We start from the raw sequence: 15,255 nt of genomic DNA, 5'->3' as shown, positions 1-15,255 counted from the left end.
TGCCCTTATTTTATTTTTTTTTTTTTGAGGTACTGGGGACTGAAGCCAGGACATTGTGCATGCTATGCAGGTGCTCTACAACTGAGTAATACCCACCCTCCTTTTCTGCACTTAAAAATAAATATTGCAATACACAAAATAGCTCTTAAACTCCATCATGGGACCTGGTCTCTGTATAGGCAAATGAACACGTATACTATTTCAATAAGAATAAATGCTGTTGAGACATAAGTTTCTGAATCTGTTAATGTGCTTAAAAACGATCATAGCTAGTGATAAACACGAGACTTAGATCCAGGACTTTTTAGGGTATGTTTTGCCATCATGGGAAATTACATTCTACCGAGAAGGCTAATTGGGTCTCTTTGATATTTGGATGGTTTAGCAGGTGATCAAGGCTTTCCAAAGCTGACAGTTTTGTATTTTAAACTAACTACAAAGTTATCTTCTAGAAGATTGAAATCCTAAGCTTGTGAATTTCCCAGTAATCCAGGGGGTAGGTGTCTGTGTCTGTGTCTGTGTGAACGTTTGTGTGTGTGATTTCAGGAATGTAGAAATAAGTTCCATATAGACTTCTGATATCTTTCTCTTCCAGTTCAAGGTTTAAGCATATACTTACACAAATAAATTGATTTTCTTTTGTCATTTGGCATATTGGCGGGAATAAGAGGTTCTCATACTTGTTTCAGAAGGGTTGGGAAGCATGAGCTTAGAAAACGGGAGGAGAAAGAGGCAGGGAGACACTTCACACTTTGTGCAGTATATGAGAAACGGTAGCTTTTCTTTTCTCTTTTCTTCTAAAGCAAACTGGCTCTGAATTGTAACACACTATTACTCAGAATTGCTTTTCTAATCAGATACAAGTGCCTCAGATTTTTCAAGGCAACATGAATGATGAAATGTGTTTTAGCATTTATCTTTAAAAGTAGTTTTATTTCTCAAGTAAAAGACTATAGCCTGTTTCTTCCAGCGTCTCAAGAAATTCTCATTGATCTATGTACATGTTCTATGTGCTTATTTTCTTTTCTTTTTTTTTAAGTGCTTGTTTCATTGTGGTGTGAATCAATGTTTAAAATTTCTGGATTTTGATCTTTAGAAAATGCTGATATATCAGAACTGTTAAAAACCTGATTGTTCTTTGGTCCTTGTTTGGTGGGGCACCCTATTGATTACTCTTGTCTGTTAAAGAGAGAAATTCTTCCTCTAGCCTGCAGATCATTAAGTGTATGGTTTGCAGTATGCCTTTAAATTTCATTGAATGCATTGAACATGATTGTCCAGTGAATTTTGAGTTGACTCATAGTAATGACTTTGCTTTGATTCTGTGGCTTTTGCTCCTCTCCACAAGAGCTTGAATTCTCTGTTGCATTTTGTATACGTGTTCTTCACAGTGGAAGAAATTTTGCATTTTTTACAGAGGTGGTTTTTCCTAACACCTCTGAATGCCTTCTGTAATTGATACAACAAAAATCTGTTATTTCAATGCTTAATTATTTCATAAACTAGTTTTTGGCTTAATCAGAAACAATGACAGAGTGATAATAAAAAAATAGGAAAACTTTCCTTCCTTTGAAGAATAGAAATCAGGTGGTCAGGCTCACCCATGCTTTGGGCCTGACACACTTAATCTCATGTCATTGTGTATCATGATTCGGAGATGGAGTTGCTTCAGGTTTATTGATTTTTGTTTTAACATTTGTGTTGAATTCTTTCTCCAGGCTTATGTATCCTGTTGGGTTTGTTGAAACTGTAGAAGGGAAACAAAAGCTTTTTTTGGTTTCCGGAGGCCTGAGTTGCTGATGATAAGGGTTGAGGGTGGGCTGAGGAACAGAGTGACACTCCCTCTGCTCCCAGCTGAAATTGATGAACAATGAAATCAATTAAGTGTATCGGTATTTGACCAATAGAAGTTAGCGAGCCCAAACTGGCTAGTTATGCCCAAAGAAAGTACTGAATTCACCTGCAGAATTAGGTGCTTTACCAAGAAGAAGCAGCTTAGAGCAATCAGAAAAATCAGTCCTATGATGAGATATAAAGTAAATATAATATCTTTTATTTCTGAAACTTTTCTACGTTAAGTTGTGTAGAGCTAAAATTAAGTTTCAAGCACCAGGAGTTAACAGTGTGGGTGGTTCTGTATGATCATTATTCAGGAATGTGCCTAGACTCTGCTAGAGTGGCTGAAGCTGGCAGGAAAAGACCCAGAGCCAGGATTTGTCACCTTAGGGTGTCCTCCATAATGGTTCCATGTGGGAGCCCATGATTGGGTTAACAAATTGTAACAGACCCCAGCCGCCTGTCAAATTTAAGAAGAAAACGTATGCTTAGTAACTGCTTTGCAAGCAAGTGCCTGTGCATCCTCACTCCTGTCTCCTTGCCTTAAAAAGCAGAGATAATGCTTTGCTTGCGTAGATGATGTTTTAGATAGCACTCTGCTCATCGCAAAGCAATGACCCAGGCCCACAGCTATAAAGGCTGGGCTTGTGTGCAGTTAGATACTCTATTATCCCCCAAGCAAGGACCTAGCTGGTCTGGTGGTCTGCTTTGTAATTCACATGTCTAAAGAATGTATCTTATTCCCCTCACCCCATGACTTACCTAAAGATACACTAAGCCTTTGTACTCATGGTGGATTCTACAATCTCTGTCTCATCCTTCTTTCCCCAAGTTCCTGCTTACTATCACACAACTGTTAATGACGTTTTCCTTTGATTATACACAATAAATATGGGATCATTTGAGAGGCTCGTGGAGTTGGGTCCCTACGCCCTCTCTCTTTCGTGACTTTTTCCACAGAGTCTTGAGTATTCATTCCCTGTACGTAAGACTTCTGCCAGCCAGAACCCACAGTTCCAGGTGAGAAGGATGCAGGCTTTATCTCTCCTACCTCTAGGGAGAGAGAGTAGAAAATTGAGATCTGCTCTTCCGTGGTCCCTTCCTGCCCCAGGTCTGCTCCAGTTCACCTGCAGCCTTCTGGCCTCTGCTCACACTGCCTCTGTCCCAGGACTGACAGCAGCCTTTTCTTCCCTGGTAAACATTTCCTGTGCCTTTTAGAAGTTGGTCTCTTCTCTGCAATACAACCCTGGCAGATGTGATGGTGGTAAACGTGCTGGAGGGCAGTCACTTGGGGACTGCCAGGAGCCATGCTGATTCTCCTGAGTCTCTCATTCGGGGTTACAGAACTGTCGAGCAGCAGAGGAAGCCCTTTAACGTGAGGCCAGCTCAGCATTGCATCACTTTCATTTTATTTTTGAATTTTCAGTGGAGAAATTATTTGTAGCAAACTGTTCCAGATTTTTGGCTGCCTGCTTTCCTCACCACCATTTCCTTGTTGGCTCTGGTGCTTGTTGTAAGAACCAGGTTTCTTCTCTGGTTATTTCTAGCAGCTGGGCTTGCCGAATCCTTGATCTGCATTTGAAGGAGAATGCTTCTTCGTGATGTCAAGCTGATTTTCCTATTTCTGAATATTTCGTGTACACTCAGCAACTCTTTCAAGTGAAATGCTCTTGTCCAATTCTGTTAACCCATATTTGCCGATCTCCTGCTTTCATGCTGAGGGCAGTTTCTTCTTCCTGTAATAAAAGTTAGCAATTTGCATTTACTATTTGAAGGTTCTGGCCCTAGGTGCTTTTGTCCTTAACAGTTTTAATACAATTCACCCATTAAAATGTGCAGCGGTTTTTACTCAAAGCCCAGAATTGTGCATCGCAGTCAATCTTAGAATATTTTCATCCCCCAACAGGAAGCCCTGTAAGCACAAGCAGTCATTCCCATCTTCCTCATCCTCCCCCAGCCCCAGGCAGCCATTGTTCTCTCTCTATGGATTTGCCTGTGCTGGACATTTCATGTAAAACAAGTTATTTCATGTAAATGGAACTGTCTATTTTGACTGACTTCTTTCACACTGAGTAACTTTTTCAATGTATTTCCAGGTTGTGGCCTGGGTCAGTACTCTATGCTTTGCTATTGCTGAATTATATTCTACTGTATATCTGGGCCCTACTGTTTACCCATTCATCAGGTGATAGTCGTTTGTGTTGTGTCTGCTTTTTGTTTGTGAAGAGTAATGGCGCCGTGAATACTCCTGTAGGAATTTTTATGTGGACATTTGTTTTCAGTTCTCTTACTTGTGTGACCAGAGAGCAGAAATGCTGGGTCATTCATAAACCAAATGTTCAACTCTCTGAGGACCTGCCAGGCTGTTTTCTAAAGTGGCCACCCTGTGTTACATCCTCAAAAGCAAGGGCTGCGCGCTCCGCTTCCTCTGTGTCTTCATTAGTGCTTGTTACACATTTTTTTTATTATAACCTATTGTAGTAAGTGTGAAGCGGTTTCTCCTAGTGGTTTTGACTTGATTTCTTTTACAGCTAATGATATTGAACATCGTTTGATTGTGCTTATTGGCCATTTGTATATTTTCTTTGAAAAATACATTTTCAGATACTTTATACACATTTTAATTGAGTTCTCTTTTTCTTGTTGAGTTGTAGGAGTTTTTTCTTTTATTTGAAGATACAAATACTTAATCAGATAAATAATTTGAAAAAATTTTCTCCTCTCTGATGTTTTTTCACCTTCTGGATGGTGTCCTTTGAAGCAAATTTTTAACATTTGATGAACTCCAATTTATCACTGTTTTCTTTGTTCCTTGAGCTTTTGGGGTAATATTTAAAATCTGAGGTATTTTATTTAAACTTTTATATAAAAAATAACTTAATTCTTAAGACTGTTCTAGGAGATGGGTGCTGTGGCTGTCCCCAGTCTATGGATAGGAGACTGAGGTGCAGAAAATTTCACTGAAATATCAGTGTCACAGCTACCCAGTGCTGTGGGATTTCAGACCCTCATGTTTGTCCCCAGCATTTGTGATCTTCACCACCATGCTCCACTACTGCCTGGAATCATTAATGAAAAAGTTTTCCTTTTTTGATTTCTTGATTGTTTGTTTTCTCATTGGGGAACTCACCTCTTCATTTTCCTTGCAGAGATCTGTGTAGGTTTATTTTAGATCTCATGTACTTATTTATTACACAGGCTCCAGCGATGATTGTGCCTAGTTGATCTAATCAATTCATACTCAAGTCTTTCCTGCTCATGACACTAAAAAGAGAGTCATGATTTACATAATGCTCAAAGAAGAATGTACTTGAGTGATTTTATTTTTCTAACCAATCAAACAAATCAAATAAAAACCCGGTGTTGGAACAGATTATAAGCCCTGCAGAATAGGGTTACTGTCTTCCTTGTGTTTCATTTGATTTGTCACAGTGTCTGGATAGTGCCTTGCTGTCCAGCAGTTTTGTGAGTATACGGTGCTCGTGAATCATTGTAAGGAAAGAATTTTGACAACAGACTGTGTTGTTCATTTCACAAGGGAAAAGATCATATAGAAATACTGCTCAGATTTATTTTAAAATTAAGCTTGGTGTTTTGAGAAGGGTTCAAGAAACCATACAAAAATCTTTTTCACTAATTTTAAATCTATCTTAGACACATTATGCATACATAGCAGAGTAACTTATCAACTAGTTTTGACAAGAGGAGTGTATTATTGATTATCTATTTTAGTTGAAATATTCTACCTGGGATAAAGTAATCAGTGCCCATAAATGAACAAATATGTTTGTATTTCTATGCAACATGGGGGCAGACTTCATATGTTTTTATATAATATATATGACTGTGTGTTTTAATCTGTCTGTCAGTGTTTTTATAGTTTTTCATCAATGTTGTAACTTTAGAATTCTTCTATGGAAATCACCCCCAATTCTAGTGCAGTTTGTACTGTGTATCCTGTCTTATGCATGGGATTCCACTGTCCCCTCACTGAGGAATTTCCTCTCCTATTGAGTTAGTAGCAGAGTTAAAGGAACTGTGATTTCTAGGCCTTTGCTCTCCATGTGTTTGCAGTTGGCTGTCAATCAAGATTTTCTCTTTCGTGAGTTTTCATTGTTCAATTAGAATTTTGGAAATAACAATTAATATGTTGCAACACTCTCCCTAGAAACTTGATGTGTTTGTGCTTTTCAGTTTCCAATTTACAAAAAATGTAAATGCACTCTTGTTTTTAAATAGTCCTTTTTCACTAGATATTTGTTTACTTCTTTATAGTCAAAATATTTTTTTCCCAATGAATGAATAGGTTTGCATGTTTTAAAAGATACCTTACTTTTTAAATTTCTTATTCTAACAGGTATATTCGTTGTACAGAATTTAGAAAATAAGGATAAACACAATTATAACTTAAAAATGGCCTCTAATCTCACCTGGAGATACAGTTGTAAGGTTTGAAATTGAGAATTACAAGTCCTCTCAAACTGTTCTTCTATTTCAAGTACGGTTTGTTTACTGAGATCCTCGAATTCCCATATGAATTGTAGCAGCAAATAGTCAGTTTCTGCAGAGGAACCCACTGGGATTGTGATCGAGTCCACGTTGAATATATGGATCGCTCTGGGGAGCACTGCCATCCCAAGAATGCTGTCATTTGATTCAGGAATGTGCGTGGTGTGTCTGTCCAGGTATTTAGGTATTCTTTAATTTTTTTCAGCATTGCATAGAGTTTACATTGGATTATTTTACTATATATTTTGCCTTTATACTGAGGACAAGTGTGCAAGGTACCGGGATCAGAAGTGTATTGGAGCTCCGCAGCTTGCTGCCACCATGGACGCTGTGCTCTTGCTTCGCCCACTGTACAATGTTGCACAAAATAGGACCTAAGTAACTCTCTCTTGAAAGAATGATTATATGATTGCTGGATGATGCTTGAGAGTCCTTGTGATGATGTCTTTTTCCCAGAATTTCCCCTCTTCTTTACTATGCCCTTTCCCTTCCTTTCCTCCAGCCTGTGTTTCAGCCTGCCTGTGGCATTGATTTTCCTTGTCTGTGGACTCTTCCTTTCACTAGTTCGTGATAATGTTACATGTGAGATGTGGAAACTTGCTAGATGTCAAGAAAGAGGAAATCCATTGCATTCTAGTTTTTTTAGAGTGTGCTATTGTATTATCGATTGAAATGAAATCAGGCTGTCCCATTGAGCCATCCCCTGAGCTCTTTTTGCCTTCCTACAGGTGATACTGCTCTCGTTGCTGCATGTGCCCTTCCCCCAGACTTGGTTTTGGGGTTGAGTAAGTCACCGTCACTGGAGCCCTCTCTTTAAATGATGAAGAGAACATTTGCTCTTTCTCCCTGTTTGGGGACTTGGATGAGATGTGGCAACAGATAAAGAATGGAGCCCCACCTCATTCTGACCCCCGCTCTTTCCGTTCCTTTCTCCAGGGGAAGAGTACAATTCAAAAATATAAAGATTGTGAACTAATGAGATAGACAAGACAACCGATCATTTATTAAATACCCTTTCATGCCAGAAACAAATGTATTATACACACAAAAAGCACATAAAATACGGTAGTACTGTGGTTACAAACGTGGGTCCGAGTTCGAGTCCTGGTCTGGAGTGACAAGTCCTGTGAGATGGAGAATTGGTAGGTCGGCTTAGCCTCTCTTGGACTTGTTTTCTGTCCTGCAGAGATGGGGCTCGCTAGGCGTCCCTCCCCCGTAGAGGTGCTGAGGGGTGTAAAAGACACGTGTAGGCAGACCGAGCACAGCTGCTCTTTCCTCGTAAGTGCAGGATAGCATCGCTTTTGCGGTGATGGCTTTATGACTGCACCGTGTAGACTCTCAGTGCTCCAAAGGGATGCCTTGCAGATTGGAGATGGGATTCTCACTTCTGTATATACCCAAGGATTGTGTTATTGGGCCTTGCTAATTTGACTCTATTCTTTAGAAAGTACATAATGTAGATATATTTTTCAAACATGCATGATTTTTTCTTTTATTATTTATAGTTCTACCCTCTCATCTCTTGGTGTGACTTTTCATGGAATCCAGGAAACAGTCCTAAGCAACCTGCCTCTTCACACTTCTCCGTGGTGGTTTCCTTCCCTGACTAGAAGAGGGTTTTGCATAGGTAATTTTGATTGCTCCCCTTCTCTTGGAGACTCTCTGTTTTTCTGCCCATCTCTCACCTGTCCATCTGTCCATTTCTCTACCCACTCATTCTTCTGACTTGTTTCAATAAGCATTTCAGGCAGCTTACAGAAGAACAGGTACCAAATAAACAGGTGAGAAAATGGGGCCAAGTTCATACAGTGAGGCTAGGAGTTGAGCCTGTGTGAGAGTTGCCAGCGTGAGACACACGCCTCTGCCTTGTGACTTATAAGATAGACAACATCAATGTGCCTGAAGCTCCCAGCAGACACAGGGAAACAGGGTTTGTGGGAGATGCTCATTGGCTGTGAAATAAATAAGTGGCTTAGTAGAAGCCCAGCCTTTCCAAGTACTAAGGCTTAGGAGAATATTTTAGTGTCTTCCAAAATCAGATTATTGCATCTTTTCTTTTTCAGAGTTTTATGTATAGTTGGTTTACATTCTATACCTGGAAATTTCTCCAAAACTTCTGCCCACGTGAGTCCCATGACTCGGGAATGGGGTGGTTCTGCTCATTGACGGGTGTTGGCCAGAAACGGAAAATGACAGCCTCAAAGGAGCCTGGGATTTATCAGTTATGTTTTGTCAGTGCTGTAGATTTCAGAAAATGCTTTCACCTTTTCTTTCCATCTGAGGCAGCAGCGCGCTCTCTTACCAGCATCAGGAGCTCAGGGCCACGGGATGGTGGGGGCTGACTGCACTGCCGTCAAGACAGCTGAGCTAGTCACTGCAGGTGTGGTTCTTTTACATACTGCAGTTCATGCTCTTTACTAGAATGTTTCAACAGGGAGTTAATTAACTGAGTTAATTAACATTTTATAAATATGATGCTTTGTTGAAAAGACAGTCATAGGCAGAATATAAGTTGTGATCACTTTAAAACTGGTTTCATTACTGAAATTTCAGTAGGAAAGATCCAGTTTATCTTATTTCTGCCTCTCTTTAAAAGTAACAAAGAAACAAGACAGAAAAAGCAGAGGATGATTTCTATTCTTCCTCTCGGCTTGCAGGTGCCCTCACCTCCAGTGGCATCCATCCAGACACCAGCACTGACACTGGCCGTGCTCAGAACTGCCTCAGCCCTGAAGACACATCTGACAAATGGAAGGGGGCCGCGCCCTGTTACAGCAGGTGCTCTCACTTTGTGGGTCCTTATGTAACTGCGCGGTGTTATTCAGGATCGCCCTTTCTACACTTTGTGACGCTGCTGCGGTGTCTCCTAGTTATTTGTTTCTGTAAGTACTCGTGTAATTTTCCAATGTGTGGTACTAGACATCTAAAAATGCATTTTTCAGATGAAAAATAGTGTGTATTTAATATAAATGTATGAAAAAAGGGTCAAATGGATCTATCCTGGTGCCAGTACTCAGAGATAATAATTAACACATTAACATCTATTTTCTGTTCTTTTCATCAGTGTGTATTACCTCTGTCATAAAAACCAGCGAGCAATGTGTGCCTGTATACTGTGTGGAGACCTCCATTTTCCATTCGGCTTATTACACATTTTTCTACAATATTCTATCTCCCCTGGCATGATTTTTAATGACTAGTATAGCATTCTGTCTTGTGGAGTCCTCGTCCATTTTACTTTGGACTTAAATAAACTTTTAAATTCCAAGTATACTTAACTGAAATTCTGAAAAGAGATCTGTTGTGGTACCGAAAGTCCCCTACATCCCTTCCCCTTTTTTCCTGAGAGTAAAAACTGCTGACAATGTGGAGTATATATTTCATGACCTTTATGCCTATGTCATATAAATAAACACATACATACACGTATATGAGAAATCTATGTCTATGTGTGTGTATATATGCTTTATTGAAAAATAAGGCCATACTATATGTTTTCTGCAGCTCGGTTTATTCACTCAGGTATATATCACAGACGTCCTCTCTCTCCAGACTCACCCGGTCCTTTCAGATAGAGTAGAGGGTTTTCCTGATATGCAGGTTTGGTCTCTTGTGTAAGGACACCTTTCGTGGGAGCGTACTGTGGACAAGGCCTTGGACCACGCCGAAACACCGGAACTTTAGTGCCCACAGCTCACCGTGATTTACCGCATCATTGTCTTGATGGTGGACACTTAAGTTTTCTCCATTTTCCACTGTCAGAAAGGGTGTTTGACTGGCATACTTCTTATACAAACATTCCTGTGATCTTGTATGAGTATTATTTTCGTTAAGGTTTCTGGAAATTTAGTCCTTGGATGTGACAACTACATAAATCACAGGCTCCTTTCAAGTGAATCAAGAAATTCCTTCTCCTGTGGGGCATGAAAAGATGTAGAATAACTTATGTAACCAATTCTCTATCGCTGGATATGATTTCACTTCTGCTTTTCTTCTCACCATTGTAAACAGTGCTGTGTAAATGCTCTGATAAGTACATCTTTTTGAACTGAATTTTTCTAAATGAAACGATTCCAAAATGTGGAGTTCAGCCTGTGTGTACACACGTTTTTCAGAGTTTACATATCCATTGACATGTCATCCTCCAAAAGATCGCTCACAGTTTGTTCTCTCAAAGATGGACACTAGCTAGAATATCTTTTAAAAATATGTGCCAATATGATGAGCAAAAGTACTTTTTCATTGTTTTAATTTGCACTTGATGACCAGTGAGGTATTGAGCATTTTTCACTCATTAGCCATCTGACTTTTAAAAAGTGAATGATCTCTTTTGTCCTTTGCACACATTTAAGTGAGGCAGCTTCTTGTTGCTTTGTGACAGCTCTATGTATATTATGAACATTAACCCCTTGTCTTCATCAACATGTATCAGAGAGCTTTTCCTTGTCATATTTTGCCTTTCATTTTGTTCAGTAGGTTCATTTTTGTTGTGGCCCAAAATAATCTTAAGATTGTAAATGTCTTCTTTTTGGGTTTTATTCCTGATATTATTCTTAGAAATACTTTCTTATAATGGTATAAATTTCTTCTGTAGGTTTTTTTAATCTCTAAGATGGAGATGATGATGGTACTTGTTATAGTGAAGAGAAGTTGAATTAATATGAGCAAAGAATTATATTCGCTGTTATTAGTACTTTCTAATATTCACATCACATTCTGTAATTTTTCTTGCGGTCATTATGACTGGAATAGAATTTGTTTTTTCCAGGGGATTCTCTGATTGTCCCAAGACAATTATTGAATTCCTACTTTGCTTTTTAACTTGAAATCCCACCTGTAAAGAATACTTATGTACACTAGAGTCTCTTTTTGAGCTCATGGTTTATTTTTATCAATCTTACTTTCTTACACTAGCACTATATCTTACATATTGCAAACATTTATTTAATATCTGACAGTGCGATTTTTTGATTCTCTTTTCGATCCCAAATTTTCTTGGTTAGTATTATGACTTTATTATTCCTGAAGAATTCTAATATAATTTTTCAAGTTAAAAAAAAAAAGAAGTGCTGTCGTGGGATTTTTTAGTACTTTTGAATTATCTTTAGGAGAACGTACATTTTTACAAAACTGCTTTCCTCCATACAAAATGTTGATGTCTCTACTTTCACACCTCTTACTTTACCCCACAGTACAGTCCTGTACTTCCACCATGTACAACATGGGCATTATTTTTGAGTTTATTCCAGATTATTGTTGATGTTTTTGTTAATTATTTAAGTCAGAATTTTTTGCTATTGTATATTTTAACTGTTAAAACTGACACCTAGGAAGGCAGATTCGGTTTGTAAATACTCACTTTGTAACTTCTCATTTAAAATTGTAAGTATTAAGTACTTGTTACAGAATCCTTTCTTTTCTGTTTTTAAAAATTTGTTTCCAAGATTCTCAAAATGGTCATAGCAAAGTAGTATAGGTGGGGACAGAGATGGAGAGAGGTAGTGTGGCTCATGTACAAACTGTGAGCACTTTCATGGCTGCGTTTACGCTGGAAAAGCCGCTGAAGAGTCCAGGATAAAACAGGGGTGGCTTTGTATGCAGTTGAAAGCCAGCTTTCTTGCCTGGTGAAGCCTGGTGGGCGTGACAGGTAGATGATCAAGGTCGAATGGAGGTTATTGGCTGCACAGAGCGCTGTGTCTGAGAACTGGAGAATATCGCCATGGGAAATGCTTGGTGCCAGGAACAAAGCAGAGGAGCTGGGGACCCTGTGTGTTAAGGAATTTCCAGCCCTCGGAGTGGGAAGATCAGACTCTGCATTCAGATCTGAGTTTGAATTCATCCTCTTTAGTTTACTTGTCCTCTGACTTTTGTCAAGCTATATACCCTATTTCACTTCCTGTTTTCTTATCTCTCAAAATGGGAGAATTACAGCCTGCTGCCAGATTGTTTGATCAGGTTAAATTATTAGTGTCTATAAGATGCCACGTACAGTCACAAGCTCAGTGAGAAATGGGCTGTCACCTGTTCTTCTGCAACTCAGTGCTTGACAAGACATGTGGGAAAGCCAGTCCCTAATTTGTGTGTGATGCAAGTAGGAACAAAATTAATGTCTTGCCTTTCCCTAGCAGTATACTTACAGCTTTGCTTCATTTACTTCTTTCCTCCTTTCCTTTCCCCTTTCCCATCCTCCACCAAAAGATCCTGAGACTCTCTCAGAATAGTAGATTCAAATTACTTTAAAGGTTGGCTCATCCTCATGAAATGATAGTAACATAAAAAAAATCTGTGCACATCCCACAATACATTGTATTTGATTTACACACACACGTGTGCACACATACACACACACAATCAGGCTACCTTCCACTTGCAGAGGGATAAGGACCACTTTTTCTGAGTTTTCACTCACTGAGCTTGAGAACAATGTCTCTTACACAGACTTTCACCAGGCTTCGTGCATGGTGTTTTTAATTGAATTTCGGCTTTGTGGCCATAGATATAGTCTCCTAATAGAAGAGAGAAAGTGGAGACATAGACATTCCGCTGAGATATTGGTGTCATCATATTTTAGTTGGAAAGGACTTAAGACAGCATAGAGTCGTAGTATTATATGGGTGAGAATCCATGATGTTGTAACTTGGACAAGAACATGGACTTTCTGCCGTCTTGTCCACAAAGGTGAAGAGGCAACTGGGCAGGGGATGGTAGGGATCCTTCTTGCTTGAGTTCCATGTTCTTGCTAGTTTTCATTGCTCAGTTGCCTTTAGTTTATGTCCATGAGGCCTCTCATGGGAAGGTCACTCTGTCCTGATAGATTGAGTTTCTTATCAGCAAAAAGCTCTGGACCCACTCATATTTCCCAGAGTTTTCTGCTGACCTGCTGACACTTTATATAATTGAGACCTAAGAAACTACTGAATATAAAATCCTTATTGTTATTGTTTGCCCTCGAGTTCCATAGGAAGGGGTGCTGTCTCAGGCTGTCTAAAGCCAGATCTGAACAAAGATAGGGTGACAGGCTGTGCTGCTGGTCCTCCACAGTTGAAGGGGATTTCCAACTTAGCTTTATATTCAAGGCAGATGAGTTCAAATCTTGCCTTTACCAGTTATTATCTTTGTGAATTTGGGGAGAAACTGTACTTTTTTTGTGTCCAAATTTGTTTATCTGTAAGTAAGTTCAGTATTTATTTTAAGGTTTCTGTTTTAGAATTGAATGAGCTAATACTCTCATTTATACCTAAAATAGTGATCTCATGGTTCTATGCTGGTGCCTTGGTAGTTGATTACTAAGGGACTCCGCAGTGAGATTGGGGGTGGGGGACCCTGGATAATAGAGCTTATATTCCAGGATATGCTTGTAAAAGACTGGATGTGCAGTGGATTTTTAGTAAATATCTACTCCTTTCCTAATCTGCATTGATTGTGTATATATCTTTATACTAATATATGAACAATTTTTATTGCAGTTTAAATATCTTTGTAGTATTTACAATATCTAGTTATAATAATACGTGAAATAAAAAGATTTGAATTTATTTTCTTTTCAATAAGCAAAACAAAATAAAATAGAAAAGAAAAAAGTTTTGAAGGAGTAGAAATAATTTTATTTCTGTGGAATCAATTCCTTGTAATAGGTTTTTTGTTCATGTTGTTAAAAAGCATATAAAATTGATAGGTGGTGAAATACTGGAAATGAGGAAACAGTGGAGACATACTACCTCTAAGGCAGTCAATTTGTTACCAAGTCCAAACTCGTTCTGCTTGCTGCATGACAGGCCGATTAATCGGGAGATGAGATGTTGGAGTAAGGAAAAGAGACTTTATTTGTAAAGCTGGCAGACCCAGAAAATGGCATATTGTTATCCAGTAGAACTCTCTTCCCCAGGGCAGAATTCAGTCTCCTTTTATACTAAAAAGCGGCGGGGATGTGGCTGGTTGTTGCAAACTTCTTGCTGTATGAATTGTTTGTCCTTGAAATCCTTTGTTCCTGCAGCTGTCCATGTGGGTCAAATTATGGTGCCCCTGTAAAACCTCCAAAAAAAAAGAAAGGTTATTCACTATTTTACAACTTGCCATCTATACATAAGTGTAGAAGAGCAAATATCCTTAAAGATCAGAGCCCGGAGAATAGGCCCTCCTGGATATTTCAGGCTAAAGGCAACTTTCTTTTACAAAAGGTGCAGAGATAGCAAGTCTGAGCCTAGAAAACAAGGTACAGGATTAAAGCCAAATGAACACATCTAACATGGAGTGAAATTTGTTCTTTCTATTACAATTTCTTTTTCTCCCTCATAAATAATTTTAGTAAGAAACATGAGCAATTTTTTTATTTTTGCTTCTTAATAAAGGACTACAACTACAATTTAGTGAGCAGGGATGCTGTGCGTGCCTTGGTGTCACAGCAAACTCTTGTTGGTGGTGGTCGACCCTGCAACATGCCTGATGCCCCCTGAGTGTTGGTGAGGGTCCCCCTAACCAGGGGCTCTATTCAGGAACCACCATATGCGCGTTGACCTCTGGCACCTCTTTTTCAGCTGCAGGAAATTTTTTCAGATTCTATGATAGAAAAATCACTCCAGCTAGGGATAATCAGGGAGTAAAGGAAGAGGAAAAGGGCTTGAAGTAGAGTAGAAGAGAAAGACAGAAGCTCAGGGAGCCTGGGGGCTTGGCAGCACTGCCTCAGGAGAGAGAGGAGCAGAGGTGTGGATGGGACCGGCTACAGAACCAGCTCCTGCAGCTTTCCCTGCACCCAAGCCACACAGCTTTTAATAGGGCCCAGGACTCTCTCCTGGCTGGATGTCACCCTGGGCAGAACCTTGAGAATCGAAGGTAAGGGGTGGGCAGCACTCACCTAGGGGGTCACTGAGGACTTTGGTCAAGTCCACATTGACTTTTCCAGTCATGTGCCTT

General features: G+C 39.4%; 1 protein-coding gene across 1 annotated transcript in view; it reads left to right on the top strand.

Annotated features, from left to right (window-relative positions):
• LOC140690346 (trafficking protein particle complex subunit 9-like) overlaps positions 1 to 15,255 on the top strand; it is a 60,903-nt gene that overhangs the window by 15,559 nt on the left and 30,089 nt on the right. Inside the window, exons 2-6 of the mRNA XM_072952054.1 lie at positions 6,336 to 6,521; positions 7,851 to 7,972; positions 8,409 to 8,469; positions 8,635 to 8,725; positions 9,003 to 9,123. Coding sequence (XP_072808155.1) covers positions 8,674 to 8,725; positions 9,003 to 9,123 — 173 coding nt within the window. The 5' untranslated portion in view covers positions 6,336 to 6,521; positions 7,851 to 7,972; positions 8,409 to 8,469; positions 8,635 to 8,673. The remainder of the gene's footprint in view (positions 1 to 6,335; positions 6,522 to 7,850; positions 7,973 to 8,408; positions 8,470 to 8,634; positions 8,726 to 9,002; positions 9,124 to 15,255) is intronic.

The sequence above is a fragment of the Vicugna pacos genome, chromosome 30, assembly GCF_048564905.1.
Source record: "Vicugna pacos chromosome 30, VicPac4, whole genome shotgun sequence".
NCBI classification, from domain to species: Eukaryota; Metazoa; Chordata; class Mammalia; order Artiodactyla; family Camelidae; genus Vicugna; species Vicugna pacos.
Note: the sequence above shows the minus strand (reverse complement) of the source record. Positions and strands in the feature narration are given on the sequence as shown.